The sequence below is a fragment of the Mirounga angustirostris genome, unplaced genomic scaffold (genome assembly GCF_029215605.1).
Source record: "Mirounga angustirostris isolate CCGP_5_RB_7025 unplaced genomic scaffold, mMirAng1.0.hap1 SCAF_10, whole genome shotgun sequence".
Taxonomy (NCBI): Eukaryota; Metazoa; Chordata; class Mammalia; order Carnivora; family Phocidae; genus Mirounga; species Mirounga angustirostris.
In genome coordinates, this window is record NW_026991718.1 from 24426188 (window position 1) to 24441956 (window position 15769).

The 15769-nt window shown below is 36.4% G+C and overlaps 1 protein-coding gene across 14 annotated transcripts in view; it reads left to right on the top strand.

Moving 5' to 3' along the window:
* The window catches only part of LCLAT1 (lysocardiolipin acyltransferase 1), a 233680-nt gene that overhangs the window by 111335 nt on the left and 106576 nt on the right, over positions 1 to 15769 (top strand). For 13 of the 14 annotated variants that reach the window (XM_064572069.1, XM_064572065.1, XM_064572066.1 and 10 more), the window contains 2 exons: positions 3918 to 4064; positions 9409 to 9525. In XM_064572069.1, coding sequence (XP_064428139.1) covers positions 3918 to 4064; positions 9409 to 9525 — 264 coding nt within the window. The remainder of the gene's footprint in view (positions 1 to 3917; positions 4065 to 9408; positions 9526 to 15769) is intronic. The other variant, XM_064572064.1, reaches the window with a different exon arrangement.

Below are 15769 nucleotides of genomic sequence, written 5' to 3' on the forward strand. Positions count from 1 at the left end.
AATGATCTCATGGTCCTTTCAATACTTGACAATTGAATATCCATATGGAAAACAAGGATCTTTAACCTCTACCTCACACGATATACAAAAATTATTTTTAGATGGGTTATAAGCCAAAATGTAAAAGTTAAAGCAGTAAAGCTTCTAGATGAATACATGGAATAGTATCTTAGAAACTTTGGAGTAGGCAAAAAAAAAATTTTTTTTAAGATTTTATTTATTTGTCCGAGAGAACGCGAGCACAAACAGGGGGAGCTGCAGGCAGAGGGAGAAGCAGGCTCCCCTTTGAGCAAGGAGCCCAATGCAGGACTTGATCCCAGGACCCCAGGATCATGACCTGAGCTGAAGGCAGAGGCTTAACAGGCTGAGCCACCCAGGCGTCCCGATGCAAAAATTTCTTAAGCAAGACATGAAAAGCACTGCCACAAGGACAAGACTTAAATTAAGCCTCATTAGTATTAGATGTTAGGTTCATAACAAGACACTATTAAGGGAGAGAAAATGCAAGCTACAGACTGAGAGACGATATCCGGCATATTATGTCTTTGAAACCATTGTTTTCTGTATCTGTGTGTGCAGAAAGTTTGGAGAGGCGCTTCACAAAAAAGACATCAATGGCTGTTTCGCATATGAAAAGGCTCTCAGTCAACATCATTAATCATAAGAGAAAGGCAAACTGACACTATTATACCTGGATTAGAATGGCTAAAATTGGGGCACCTGGGTGGCTCCCAACAGTTAAGCGTCTGCCTTCGGCGCAGGTCATGATCCCAGGGTCCCAGGATTGAGCCCCGCATCGGGCTCCCTGCTTCTCCCTCTCCCTCTACCTGCCGCTCCTCCTGCTTGTGCTCTCTCTCTCTCTGTCAAATGAATAAATAAAATCTTTAAAGAAAATGGCTAAAATTGAAAGGACCCATAAGATCTAGTGTTGGCAAGGCATAGATAGATCAGTTTAGAAACTCCTCCGTTGCCGTTGGGGGTGTCAATTGGTATAATCACTTCAAAAAAAACAAAAAAACAAAAACCGTGTACTAAGCCTGGGCATATATAAATCCTGTGCTGTAGTTGCTTCACTCCTGAGCATTCACTTAAGAGAACTGGGTGCTTATGTTCAACAAAAGATAGAAGAATACTTTATTCCTAATAGCTAAGAAATCTCTCAATCAAGAGTGTAAGTAAGTTGTGGTATATTCATCTAACTGACTGTTGTACAGCAAAAAGAAAATACTGCTACTTATAATAACTACATGGATGAATCTCATGGACTCAGAATTGAGCAAAAGGAGCCAAAGACGAAAGAACACCTACTGTGTGATTCCATTTATATGCTTTATGGTGAAAGAAGTTAAAATAATGGTTTCCTTGGCGGGGAGGGGGCAGCAGAGCCGGTAACGCAGGGGGGCAAGTGGGAATATTCTGGGATGCCGGAAATGTTCAACACCTTAATCTGGATGGTGGCCACATATCATCAAGCTCTACACCTACACATTTAATATCTGCATATTTTACTGTAAGTTATACTTCAATAAAAATGTTTTAAAAAGGGGGCACCTGAGTGGCTCAGTCAGTTAAGTGTCCGAGTCTTGATTTTGGCTCAGGTCATGATCTTAAGGTCGTGGAATTGAGCCCAATGCCAGGCTTCACAGTCATCGGGGAGTCTGCTTGGGATTCTCTTTCCTTCTCTGTCTCAAATAAATAAGTCTTTAAAAAAATGTTTAAAACAGAAAACCCCAACTCATGTTTTACCTTCTGATATGAAATTGTGTCATTATCATTTGCCACATTTTTAACGTATTCAAGGGCTTTTTTTCTAGGTCTTACATTCTTTTCTATTTGTCTGTTTTTGTAGATGCATTGTTCTGGTTTAATCATTGTTGCTTTATAATACATTTAATGTTTAATGGTGTGAGTCTTTCCTATTTATTCTTCTATTTCAAAATTATCTTGGATATTTTCACTTCTTTATTATTACAGATAATTTTTAGAATCAGTTAGCCAAATTCTCACACACCATCATGCCATTGGAATTTTAATTGGAATTACATGAAACTAATAAATTGTAAATTTGGAGATCATTGGTATGTGGGTCAAAGTTCAGAAATATTGTGTTTCTCACCATTTCCTCCCAGTTCTGTAGTTGTCTTCACGTGACTCCCTACAGGTTATTTTTACTTTTGTACGTTTTTGTTTTGCTACTGTGAATGGGAACTTTTTTCGTTACGTTTTTATGTTCCTTGATGTAAAAGTATTATTATAACTTCTTAATCTCAGTAACCATAATAGTTATTATTTATTGACACTTTGTGCTAAGCAGTCTTATTTCTTACAACAATCCCTATCAGGTAAATACTATCACAGCATTATGCTCATTTTTACATTTGGGGTCAGTGAGGGACAAAGACTGAACAGCTGTTTTGTGGCAGAGCTATGATTCTAACCCAGGCAGTCTCACTCCAGAGCTACCCTGCCTACAAACACTACACTGTGGGCCTAGGTGTCCTCAGGTGAAGGAGAAGAGACATGTAGGAAGGCCAAGTGTGGGATCAAGTCTAGCACTGATGGATATGACTGGACAGTACAGTGGGTGAGTAGTACTCGGGTATATAGGAGCAAGACCTATACTGAAGTGGATTTTTTTGTTGAGTGTATGTTCATTTATATTTGTAGACTACAGTATTCTAGTTTGGACTTACTCAAACCAAATAGTCTTAAAAATTTTTAAGTCATTTACAAATGATTTAATGATAATTTTATATATTCCCAGGGTGCCATTGTATTTACCAAATGATGATAGCTATTGTTTTAGTTATGTTCATTGTTTGCAAGGAGCTATCACTTATTCCCTCTAGTTGAAATAGTGGAAGTATATTGTAAAGATACACATGGCCATAAGGGAGATGGACTCCTGTGGATATCCAAGAGGTGGATCCATACACTGGCCAGCATTTGTGAAGACTAAAAATGTCTTCTGTTCCAAATTAAAATCAACTAGAGGCATCTCAGCAGCAAGATTTTAAATCTTTACTACAATGTGCCGTTTTTTATCTTCCCTCAACTGCTGCTGTTATATTATCTGCTGTTTTGTCCGTCTATTTACCTTTATATTGCTGGTGTATTTTCTCCATAGTCTCAGGTAAAATTTCTGACAGAACATTTGATTGGCCATGGTAGTTATTGTGTTTGGGCCAAGTGTTTCATGCTTTATAGACTATTGAACAGACTATAGATTGGCTGAGTCAACTTTACCACAGTAATCCTAGTCATTTTTGGCCATGGAGGGACGCCTGGTTAGGTAAAACATGGCTCATTTAAAGCTACCTCCTTCAGTAGCAAGGTTGATTTGCCCTAAATATGAAGGAAATGTGATCACAGTATATATTCTGGTTAATGTGTTTAGTACCCCTTACACCTTTTCCCTTTTAAATAAAATCTAAAGTGGCTAGCTTTGAAAATAGTAGTTGAATTTAGAGATTGAGTAGTACAGAAGGGGGAAATACTGAAGGGAATGCTTGTGTACATGACTTGAGAACAGTCCCTTGCTTACTGTTCTGTAAGCCTGATAACATGTTATATATCTCTTGTAGATAGCTTGTTTAAAATGTCTGATTAGGATTATTAAAACTTTGGAGGAGTTACTGATAAATATTAGGGAAGTTTTTTCCCTTGCTATTTTAATAGCTAGGTTTGACTTGAAAAGAGGTTTTTGAGATTTTTGCAAACCAATGAATTTAGCAAACTCCTTTAAGAATATTCTCCAGTATATGCGTTACTTAACCTAAGATCAGTGCTGAGTTCAAGGTATATCATGAGATGCTTATTAGGATAGTAAATAATTCATGATAAAAAATTGAAATATTCAATAATATGTGGATATTAGCAATAAAATTGTATGTAAATGCTTGTTAAATTGGTTCTAGGTTGGGCCATGCAGGCTGCTGCCTATATCTTCATTCATAGGAAATGGAAGGATGACCAGAGCCATTTTGAAGACATAATTGATTATTTTTGTGATATCCGTGAACCACTTCAACTCCTCATATTCCCAGAAGGAACTGATCTCACAGGTAGGTAGCCTGGGATTGAATCACAAAATTTTAAAACATGAAGGAATTTAGAAATCACTTAGCCTAAACTTCTGTTCTTCAGATGAAATAACTGAACACCAGTAAGATTAATGGGCCACCACTAAGGTCATTCACTTAGTGAATCCATAGCACATCAGAACCTAGAATTCTGGTTTCCAGACCATAGAATTTATGATGGACAACCCCAAGAGGTCAGTATTATTCATACTTGCCATCCTAGAGCTTTATATTTTAAGTTGCATTATATATTTTAAATATCAGCCTTTTATTTTTATATAATTTTTAAATAATTTTTATGGAACCACAAAATAAAAACCCCCAAATAGCAGTGAAATCTTAAGAATAACAAAACCTAATTTTAAAATCCCCTTCCTGTTCTGTATATTCACTGTCCTCTTTCAAGATACATATATATCCATTAGGCCCTTTTTTCTCAACTTTTTTTATAAGAAAAGGATATGATAGTAACCAATTTCATTTATTGTTATTTTAAGTTAATATGTTGCCTTTCTCTGGGTATTTTAAAGCCTTATCCCTAATTAAACAGGAAAGGCTTTGTCCTGTCCTCAAGAAAATTCAGCCACCACTGAGTTGTGGAGGGAACACAGGAGGACATATTTAGAACTTTTCTGTCTTCCCAGATACTAAACTACATACATAAGCCAAGAATGCCAGTGGATCTCAAGGAATCCTTTAAAAGATTAAAACCAAAATATAGTCTTTTTTCCTTACTAAATCAGTGGTTCTCACACGTTTTTAAAGCACAGGTCATTTTTGCAGATGAAGGTGCCTATTGCAGTCTGGGATTTAAGACAGATTGAAGAAGTGTTGTGGTTGAATATTGGCAGGGAGGGATGAGCTTGGACAGGAAGCAGTTCTGTGGAATCCAACTCAAAAGAGCAAAATTTTAAAACTGATAATTCCCTGGTTACTTCAGGAAAGATAGAGCAGAATTTGAGAAGGATCCGGCAGATAAGGTCTGCTGTACAAGAGAAGACAGACTGAAGCAGGGTAGAACTGAAGTCTAAAAATCACATAGTATGGAGGGCTAGAACATGAACTTGTCTTCCAAATCCTCAATACCAGATGGAGGCAACTGAGAGCTACTGAGAAGGACAACCCTTAGAGCTTCAGAGGGGAGAACATACTAGTTCACTATGTGGACATAAGAAATCATGGGACCCAGTACCTACAAAGAATTCAAGATGAAAAATACAAACTACACAATTATTTAAGTGAATGGGTAGCTAAGCCATACTGTGCTGAGGGAAATTCAGGTATTTTGGGAAACATTTACCATTGATACCAAGGAAGAGCTCTTTGACTTATCCGTTACAGATGGAACTGAACTAAATGAACCATGACAAGTTTTATTGAATAGTATTATGTACTAAAATATATGCTTACTACATAGGTTTGATTTTTATAGTGAAGATTCTAAAAGCAGTTGGATCACAGAGGATAATACTGAGGATAATATTGGCTGCATATTGTTTAAGCTTAAAAATATAGGTTGTAAATTAATTGATTCTCAGAGCTACACTATCATTAGGAAGTTCTGATGGACAGACAGCTGTATTTAAATCTTATATTACTTAAGAATGTATAATACTTAAATTTGGGTGTTGAAATACTAGCTATATTATAGAAAGTAATTTACTGAGATGATAGATTGATATTTGTGAGTGCCAAAGCGGACACTAAAGAATGGCAACTTTGGAAGTTATTTAGTAATTAAAAGCTAATAGAAAAAAAGCTCTGGGATTGCTGCTACTTTATGGTATTTTAGTGTTAAAATGTTTATACATTAGATCTTCAGAGCCTATAAAATATGTATTTAAAACTTTTTTCAGTCTGTATTTTTTTTCTCAAGTGTCTTTTTTACGTGATGAACTTAACATCTAGTGGCATATTTTCAGGGTCCAGAGTACTCACCATTACATGATGTAGTCGCGTATTTTTTAAGTTAAAATGGTATTTACATTTTAAAGCCAACTTTCAAAAGCTAGAGTGTTTGCCAAAAAGAGAAAACAGATCCTGAAGCTTTCAAAGGGTTTTGGTTTTTGTTTTTTTAAATAGGATTATACAGGTAGTTTTGATCTGGGATAAATGATTATCTTTGAAAAAGTGTCTGTTAATTCAAGGGTGTTTTTAGCTACCACAGTTAACTTGAAACTTCGGATTTTTAAGCCCAAGGGGAATGTTCTATAACCCTCTTTAAGTTCTGAGTCCAACCTGCTTGCACATTTTCAAATTAGTGTGTTTAAATATAACTTTATTTTATTTTTAAAGATTTTATTTATTTTTTGACAGAGAGACCACGAGAGAGGGAACCACAAGCAGGGGGAGTGGGAGAGGGAGAAGCAGGCTTCCTGCTGAGCAGGGAGCCCCATGTGGGGCTCCATCCCAAGACCCTGGGATCATGACCTGAGCCGAAGGCAGACGCTTAACAACTGAACCACCCAGGCGCCCTTAAATATAACTTTACATATATTTTCCCTTCATATGCTATTGTTGGTTATAACTTATTTTTTTTTGCCTATGGAAATCGTATATGTGAACTTGGGAAATTTAGAAACATAGAGCACAAAAGTTGCTATAATCCCACTGCCCATAAACAAACACTAGTGTAATTTTGGTCCATTGCTTTTGGATCCTTTGGTCACAAATGCACACATGCACACACACACAGACATATGTGCATAAACACACATAGTTTTAAACAACTGTAAAAATAAAATTACACATTTCTTTGCACTTAATGTTATATTATCTCTCCTATCATTATTTATTCTTTGAAAACATGTGTTTCAAAGGTTGGGCAGTTTTATATTATATTGGTTTATTAGGTAGGGTTGTCCAGAAAAACAGAGCCACTGAGGGTGTGTGTGTGTGTGTGTGGAGATTGGAGATTGAGCTTGAGAGAAAATGAGATGGGAGTTGGGGATTTATTTTAAGGAGTTGGCTCACATGATTGTGGAGGCTTGGCAAGTCAAAAATCTGCAGGGTAAGTTAGCAGGCTGGAGACCCAGGGAAGAGTTGCAGTTCAAGTCCAGAGGCAGTCTGCTGACAGAATTCTTTCTTGCTTGAGGAGATTAGTCTTTTTTTTTTTATTAAAGCCTTCAAGTGATCAGATATGGCTTACTCATATTATGGAGAGTACTCTGTTTATATAAAGTCTTCTGATTTAAATAATCTCATTGAAAAATACCTTCACAAAACATCTAGAATAATGTTTGACCAACTATCTGGGTACTCTGGCTAGGCCAGTTTGATACATAAACTTAATCATAACAATTGGTATACTGTAATTTTGAGTTCTGTTACCGTGATTTGGAAAAGAAAGCGTTTCTAGTTTTTAACAATTATAATATTACATGTAATTAAACACATAAAACTTCATTTAATAAATGAGTGCCCTGAAGCTTTATATACAATACAAGCCCCTACTTTCATGAAGCTTACATTCTATGAGGAAAGACAGAATAAAAAACCAGTCGGTTAACAAAAATACGTCAAGTATTCATAAATGCTGTGCAGAGAAATAAAGCAAGATAAGGACAGGGAGAGGAGTAGATAGGGCACAGAGTACTCTTTTATATAAGGTGGTTAAAAGAAGTCCCTTAATTTCTGTGTAAGTAGAGACTAACTGAACAAAGCAGAAAACATTGCCGGTGTCTGGGTACAAGGCATTCTGGGTAGGGGAAAGAACATCTGCACAGACCCTGAAAAGTGAAAACATGCCTAGCTGGTTTGAGAACACAGAATAGCCCGTACTCTCTTCAGAGTGGAAGGAGTGTTGGCACTGGAGTGTTACCAGCAGTGAGCTGACAAGACAGGAGGCTGTGGTCAGAAAGAGGGAGGCTAGTGCAGTTACTAATAATCAGAGTCCGGGGGTGGGTAGATGAAGGGGGGATAGAAGGAAGAATCTGTATTTCTTTGTGTCTCTGATTATTATATCTACCCCCCCACATTGTGACTATATTTTTAAAACTACTTGTATTCCCATTCTACAGCAGAGTTCAACTTTGTTGTCAGATCCCCAGAGTCTGTGATGAACTGGAAGAGGAAAGTGAAGAGTAGTTAACTACTTATCTTTGTAGTGTCCCTAGGATTCCTCATTCCATGGAAGGGCCTTCTAGCTGTCTATCAGACACTGTTTTTGGAGTCCCATGCCCAGGATATTCTCCTCAAATGAACGTGCGAGGAGCTTATTCCTTTTCATGTTTATAGCCTATACTTTTGTCTTGCTGGGGACTGTGAATATTTAGTTCTTTAATTTGGTTCCTCAATTAAAAAATAGTGTGACACTTTTTAGAGGCATATTCTTTGAATATTTTAGTGTTGTGGAATCCATATATGGTTTTTTGAGGTTTGAGGACTCCGTGATCTTAAATTTATTCCTAAGAAGTATGGGTTTATATAGAGAAAGTTTTTTTTTCTTGTGACTTGGAATAGTCTGTAAATTTCAGGATGCAGCTGAGAGTTGCAGATTCTAACATCTGCTGTCATCAGAAGGTATTTCATGATCTCTCCCAGCAGTTGAGGCCAAAATTCTGAACACTACTTTTTCCAAATATATTTGCTGAATAATGGGTTTGGTTCTTCTTGGAACTTATAAAGTTACCTCATGGAATGGAAAAAGTTTTTGCCAATAATTGGAACATATACTTGATTCTGTAACTATATTCAGCCAAACCATGTTCAGATGTTTGAACAAGATGTGCTAATCATGTGCCCATTCTGTTGGGGAGTGGTTTTGGTTAGTAATATTAGCATGCTCTATGCTTGAGCAAGGCAGACATTTCACTTTGCAATGAAGCCCTAAATTACTAGGTTAAAAAAAAAAATGTTGAGTTGATATATTTGGCGTATTGGCTACTTGTTTTTTCTGAGTGTCTCGGTCCTTATATTTTATTAGTATCTTAGTTATATTAGCATCTTTTAGTGTTTCAATTTTTATTATGTAAAGACTTTTATGAAAATTTTAGTTTATTCGTATTTTATTTGTATTTCATTTTTGTTGTACATTGACTACTTTATAAAATCCCTTAAATAATTTTAAAGATTTCAATATGAATTTCAGTAAACAGTTATAAAAAGTCCTATTAATACCTTATTATAAAAATTTCAAAATTCCCAAAACTCTGCGATCTTTGTTAGGGACTAAAGTGTTTGTATCTTCTCATTCGACTCATATATGCTATATTCAGTAATTACAGATGAATTAACTGCCATTTTATCAAAAAAATCCTCCACTATTTCCTTATCTCACTTGTATTCCTTTATTTTATGGCTTCTAATAGCCTTTTGTTTTGTTTAGAAAACAGCAAGGCTCGAAGTAATGATTTTGCTGAAAAGAATGGACTTCAGAAATACGAGTATGTCTTACACCCAAGAACTACAGGCTTTACTTTTGTGGTAGAACGTCTAAGAGAAGGTAAGCACCCATCTCAAAAGGCTACATTTTTATGTAAGTGGCAACAATTGTTAAACTTTGTATGTAGCCCTTCAGAATTTACAAAGCACTTTTTTATGTCTTTTCTGAAGATAAAAGATACTGTGTTTTTATACTAAGTTGACCCCATGCACTAACGTCTTATTATGTATTCTTTAGAAATATCAGAGATAAAAAATATATATATATATCAGAGATAACTTTATAAAAATTTTTTTCTCCTCTCAGAATACAGAAAATAATACAATTAGACTATCATTCCATTTTTAAATTTTTCTCAAAACACCAAAACTGTCTTGAAAGTATCTTAATACTTATACTATTGTTCTTTATAGCTTAAAAAGTATTTTTTGCATTTATTATTCCACTCACTCCAACAGATGATTCTGGTTAGTAGGAAGGCAAATACTACCTCCATTTTGTAGTTAAGTAGAACTGGCATCCAGGGAGGTTAGTAAATTTCTGTAGGTGAGGGATAGAATGGCATTCTTCTGCTTCCTAGTTTGTAGCTCATACTACTACCTCATGCTTCCTCAAGAGCCGTGTCTATTGATGGGCATATCAGGACAAGGTGATTCCATTGATGGTATCACATCCATTTAAATGTGTACATTTTCATATTTTTATGTTAAAAAAACAATTATACATCTTATTTGTATGTTTATATATTGATACATACATGTGTTGAGACAAATAACACATATGAATATATATGGGAAAGGAACTATACAGAAACATGCTGAAGTGTTACTAATTTTACAAGAATGATTTAAAGCCCACAGTCACCTAGTGCAAGAAAAACCTTGTTTGCATGTTTCTGCTCTCCACTCTGATTTCTACCAAGTCATATTGTATGATGATGACATCTATGACAAATTATCACCCTTATCTGATAATTTCTACATTGTCATAAAACTGCTTGTGGTTAACATGAAAGATGAACCCCATTATGTAAGAAAAGGTATAAAGTTCTTGCATCTTTCCCTAAATAGCATCACTGTTGTTCCTTTAGGGTTTAATGTACTTTAAGGTACAAAGTATAACCTCAGTTAATGAACTCTGCCAGAATGAAGCACCTTTACAACTAAGTACCCATGATATAAAAAAAAGTATAGTCAATCCAAAATTACGTTGGTAAACTAAAAATGTTTTCCCTATTAGTTTGGGTTGCTCTTGAAATTCTGTGGTCATAACTGATATGAAATGGACTTGTGGGCTTGATGGTCTTATTGCACATGAATAGTAAGTATCCTTCTACCCAATGAAGCCCCTGCAGAACACAGTTCTTCATGCCTATGGAATGGGTCAGAGAGGCACTGAGACGTTCAAGTGGTGATTTTTTTTTTTTTTTTTTTTAATGTGGTACCGTTTAATTGTGGCATCCAGCTTAGGCTCACCCTTCTCATTCAACAGTACGTTTTTCTATTTCCTCGCTAATCTGATGGCTTATAGTATTTAATGATTTCTGTAAAGGTATTTCTGACATCATGGAACACATTCATCTACTGGATTTCTCTGTAAACACAAGCATGCTGTTGGAACACATCTTTTACTAATAAAGATCTTCCTAAATGTAGGCAGGATAGTAGATTATCTTATAGTGGATAAGGATGTATCTGTAGAGCTCTCTGTTCTGAAATCTGGAAGATATTTTAGTAATGAGCTGATTTATAACTTTGGGGAATGTGTATTACTTAGTCATCACTCAAAGCACTAGTCAACAACCACAGTGTGTAATTTTTCCTGCTAGAACTGGCAGCTGATTCCCCCCCCATATCAGAAAAAAAAGAGAACTACAGTTAGATGTTTCTGTTTACTTCAGTTAGAAAAGTAGGATATCTTATACACTATATAATAATAAATATGATTATGATTATAATAGTATTAGCAGCTAACATTTATTGAGCACTTACTAAGTACCAGGCATTGTGCTAAGTATCTTGTATGCATAAGATCAGTTAATCCTGACAATAACCATACATGGTAGTTACTGTTACTAATAACTTGTAGGGCAAAACTGAAGGAGAAACAGGTGAAAAAGCTTGTCAGAGTTATTGGAATCTGGTTCCTCTGACTGAATATCCAGTGCTCTTTCTACTATAAACTTGGTGCCTCTTGTATTTGTAGTATGATTTTAGTTAACAGAATCTCCAAATCATAAAGCACTTTGGTAACAATAGTGAACTGGATGGTTTTCCTCAAAAAAGAGTTTTAAAAAGAAAAAAAAAAAAAAAAGAAGAAGTGAAATGGCCAGATCATGGAGGGATGTGGTCCCAAAGGAGGAGATTATGGTTCTGCCTAAGATAAGGGTAGCAGGCACACCTAAGGAGGCATCAGGTGGAGAGTCAAAGTCAGCTCCACTCCCAGGGAGCAGGGGGTGGTGTCAAGTGAACACAAACAGTTTCATCAAGGAGCAGAGGTGAAGAGGACCTTAGAAACCATCTAGTCCAGAGTACCCTTCCTAGAAAAGAAATTGAAACCTCAGAAAGGACCAAACCCAACTTTCTGATCTTTAGGTCCCTGAGATCTGCTTTTGATAATCAGTTATGGGAAAAAGAAGCTCTCTGTTAAATGGCCATTATAAATAAATTATTCCAGTGGAATCCTAGAGACCATGTATTAAAATGAATTATCATAAAGTATCATCTTCGCTGCTCATGAATATAACTAAATTCAGTGTTGCTGACATCTGTTTGGCAATCAACACTAATAAGCGCATGAGAAGTTTAGGACATCAAGAAGCTAAGGCTGAAGTCTTACCGAGAAGAACTGAATAAATGAAAATGCAAAACGAGGAAAGTAGCTTCTGCGCCTCTGTTCAGAATATATTTCACTGAGATTAAGAACATTTAGAAAACACACACTTATCCTGAAACATAGCACGCATTATATAACGTTATACAGATGTGTCGTTTCTGTAGTAGTAACTGCAAGAAATTTACCCTGAGTACCTTAAATTTCACCATTAATGTGCTTGCTTTATACTTTTATTAGATCACAACCTTCTTGAAGGTATGGCATGTTCTGCACATAGTGACTCAATCAGTATTAGTTGAGTTAAATATTTTTTCTTTTATCTGAAAAATAAGACAAGCATAGTGTCCTAGCATGTTCTCCTCAGTATATATTAACACTGATAGATCTCAGTCATGGATGATTTTAGGTGTACCTCTAATCACAACCTTTCAGTATGATTATGTAAGTTTTTTCAGTACTAGATTAATCCAAACCCAAAAGTAATTTTCTTTTTTTTTCTTTTCTTTCAAGATTTTATTTATTTGAGAGACAGAGTGAGTGAGAGAGGGAACACAAACCAGGGGGAGAGGCAGAGGGAGAAGCAGACTCCCCGCTGAGCTGGGAGCCTGATACAGGGCTCGATTCCAGGACCCTGGCATCATGACCTGAGCAGATGCTTAACCGACTGAGCCACCCAGGTGCCCCCCAAGAGGAATTTTCTAACTTAGAGGAAGAAAGGCTTTTATATGAGAAAGTTTTTTTTTTTAATTGACAGCTATAATAAATTTATCACAATTTTAAACTTGTAATTCATTCTCACCAAAAATGAGTTATATCATCATCACCATCTCTGGTGCTTCATCATTTTTAACGATAGCTTTACTCTTCTTTGATTTTAAATAAATAAAGATTTGGTCCCACCATTACTTGATTTTGTTAAATGTTTTGTAAGCAATTACTGAGCTGTAACCATGCAATAATTACTTTCACCATTAGGCGGCACAAATGTGTACATTTCAAACAATCTGAAGTTAGGTTGAAATACTTGGGGGTGAGACTAAAACACTTAATATTTGTTGTTTAAAATATGACCTTGCCTACAAGAAGTTTATAGTATTCATGGGTAGATAAGAATACACATGGAAAAAATCTTAAAAAAATAGTATACAATATAATTACATGCTAAATTTTATAGTATATATAAATGTTTTGCTGAATAATTACAGGAGTGTTCAGTAAAGAGAGATCATACAGTGTTGAAACACTTCACTTCTTTAAGAAGCTGCATCTCCCTTGGACCTTGAAGACTATGTGTGATTTGGACAGGCAGAAACAAGGATGGCTGAGGGCAGGATAGGAAGGGTACAAGAGAGGGCATGGACTTTGGGCCAGTAGCAGACTGAGCAGTAAACAGGCACAATGAATGTGATCCAGCTGAAGACTTGTACTGTAGAATAACAGACAATAGTTAAGAAGGCTGTTTGGAGCCATTGTTGAAAAACTTAACTCCTGCCCACAAAAAATCATGGTTTTAGTCATATATTTCTAGCTGAAGCCATTTCAGGCAAATCACCTCATATGTTAAGGCTCTGAAACATCACATATATTTAAGTTTTGGGTTTTTTAATTCCAAGTAAAATAATCCATACTTTATTTCTATTTTTTTTTTTTTAAAGATTTTATTTATTAGAGAGAGAGCGCATATGAGCAGGCAGGGAGGGGCAGAGGGAGAGAGAGAAGCAGACTCCTTGAGCAGGATCCTGAGATCATGACCTGAGCGAAAGGCAGACGCTTAACCGACTCAGCCACCCAGGCGCCCCTAAAATAATCCCTATTTTAATCTATGTTTAGCTCATATGCCTAAAGTCTAAATATGAAAGATGCTTTCTTTCTACTAATCTAGGATACAGGGTTAGTCACTAAGGGAAAAAAAACTCCCACTAGGTAATTGGATCAGCACATCTGATCGAACTCTTCAGTCTGTATTCAGGGAGAAAGAATTGCTTACTGAACCCCCAGATTACCTGTATAGTATCTGGTAGTCCTATGTTTGGCTCCCTCATTTTGGTCTACAGTAGTTCTCATTTGCTCCAAGAAAGTTGGCAGTTGCCTAGAAAGTAAAAGCAGTATGCCATAGATAGCTCAGTCTTCAGTGTTTTCAGACTGTTTTAATTTCTTGGACTTTCTGCTTAGTGCACTACTAAGCATGACTTGCCTGTAACAAATGTTATAGTGAGGGACCGAAGATGGCCAGTAGGAGCCATCACTCTCTGTGGCTCACATTGCCTTTATCCTAGTTGATGAGCCTCCCCCAGGATTGCATTTCAGTGACCCTTCCTAACAGCTAGCATATTCTAGCAGGCCAGGAAGAAAGGCAGACAGACAAACTATTGAAATATTGGGTGCATTAAATGCCATGCACTCTGACTTTTTCTTGTGACTTTTTATTGCTGAAAACTATGAAAAAGGGTAAGACCTTTCCCCTATGTTAAAAAAAATGTAATTATACAGTAGCTCTTTGACATTTGCTAGAATATTTTCTAAAACCTTTTCCGTTTCCCCAAATTTGCCAATATCTCTGTAGCATAGCAGTTGACTCTCTTTTGAGACTGTTTTACAGAGTATGAAGCTTTTATCTATTTATGGTGATGAATAGAATACGACAAACCTAAATTAAATTTGGATACTGATCAGTAGGAAAGCACATGGATCAACTAAGTGACTTGGTCCCACACATCACAAAGCAGAAAGGATTTAAATTTGCCTCAGCAAAATTATACGTGATTACATGTCAAAGACCTTTGGAGCCTCTCAGGTCGAATCTCTGAATGCCATGGTGTGCCTTTAGATCTTTAATTGCATTTCTGTTGTTTTCTTTATTCATTTTAGTTCTCTTTAGCAAAAAATCTGAGCTGCTCATTTAGGACAGATCTTTGCATTGTGTTAATGAAAACAAGTCATGACAACCTTAATGAAAAGTGACAGAAGCCCTATGTTCTGTACATAAAAACAACCATCTAACAAGTACCTACCATGTGCCAGGCACTGAGTCATTCACGTGTTTCTCTCCCCTGCCCATGCAGTGGTAACACCCAGGGAGCTATTTAGAACATAGATGCTCAGGTCTGGGCTCAGACCTGCTGAATGAATCAAAGTGTGAAGGTGGAGTCCTGAGCTCATAGCTACCCCACTAGTCATGTCCTACAGACCACTTCATTTTTGTGACTGCGCTAGGTAACGCTTTGCCCCATGCCAGCCCTGAGACAGACTCACTTTAGCAACTTTCCCAGGGTCACATGGCTGCTGAGTGGTACATGGTTTCAGCTCAGTTCTATTTGATGCCAAAGCCCATGTTCTTCCCACTATGTAGTAAGTTAACAGTTTTTCTATGCCAAATGCTACAAAAATGTAATCTTTGTAGGGTTTGTTTTTTTCTTTTTTTTTTCTCTTTCCAAGACTTCTCCCTGGTACCCTTGGCTATACTGTGCAT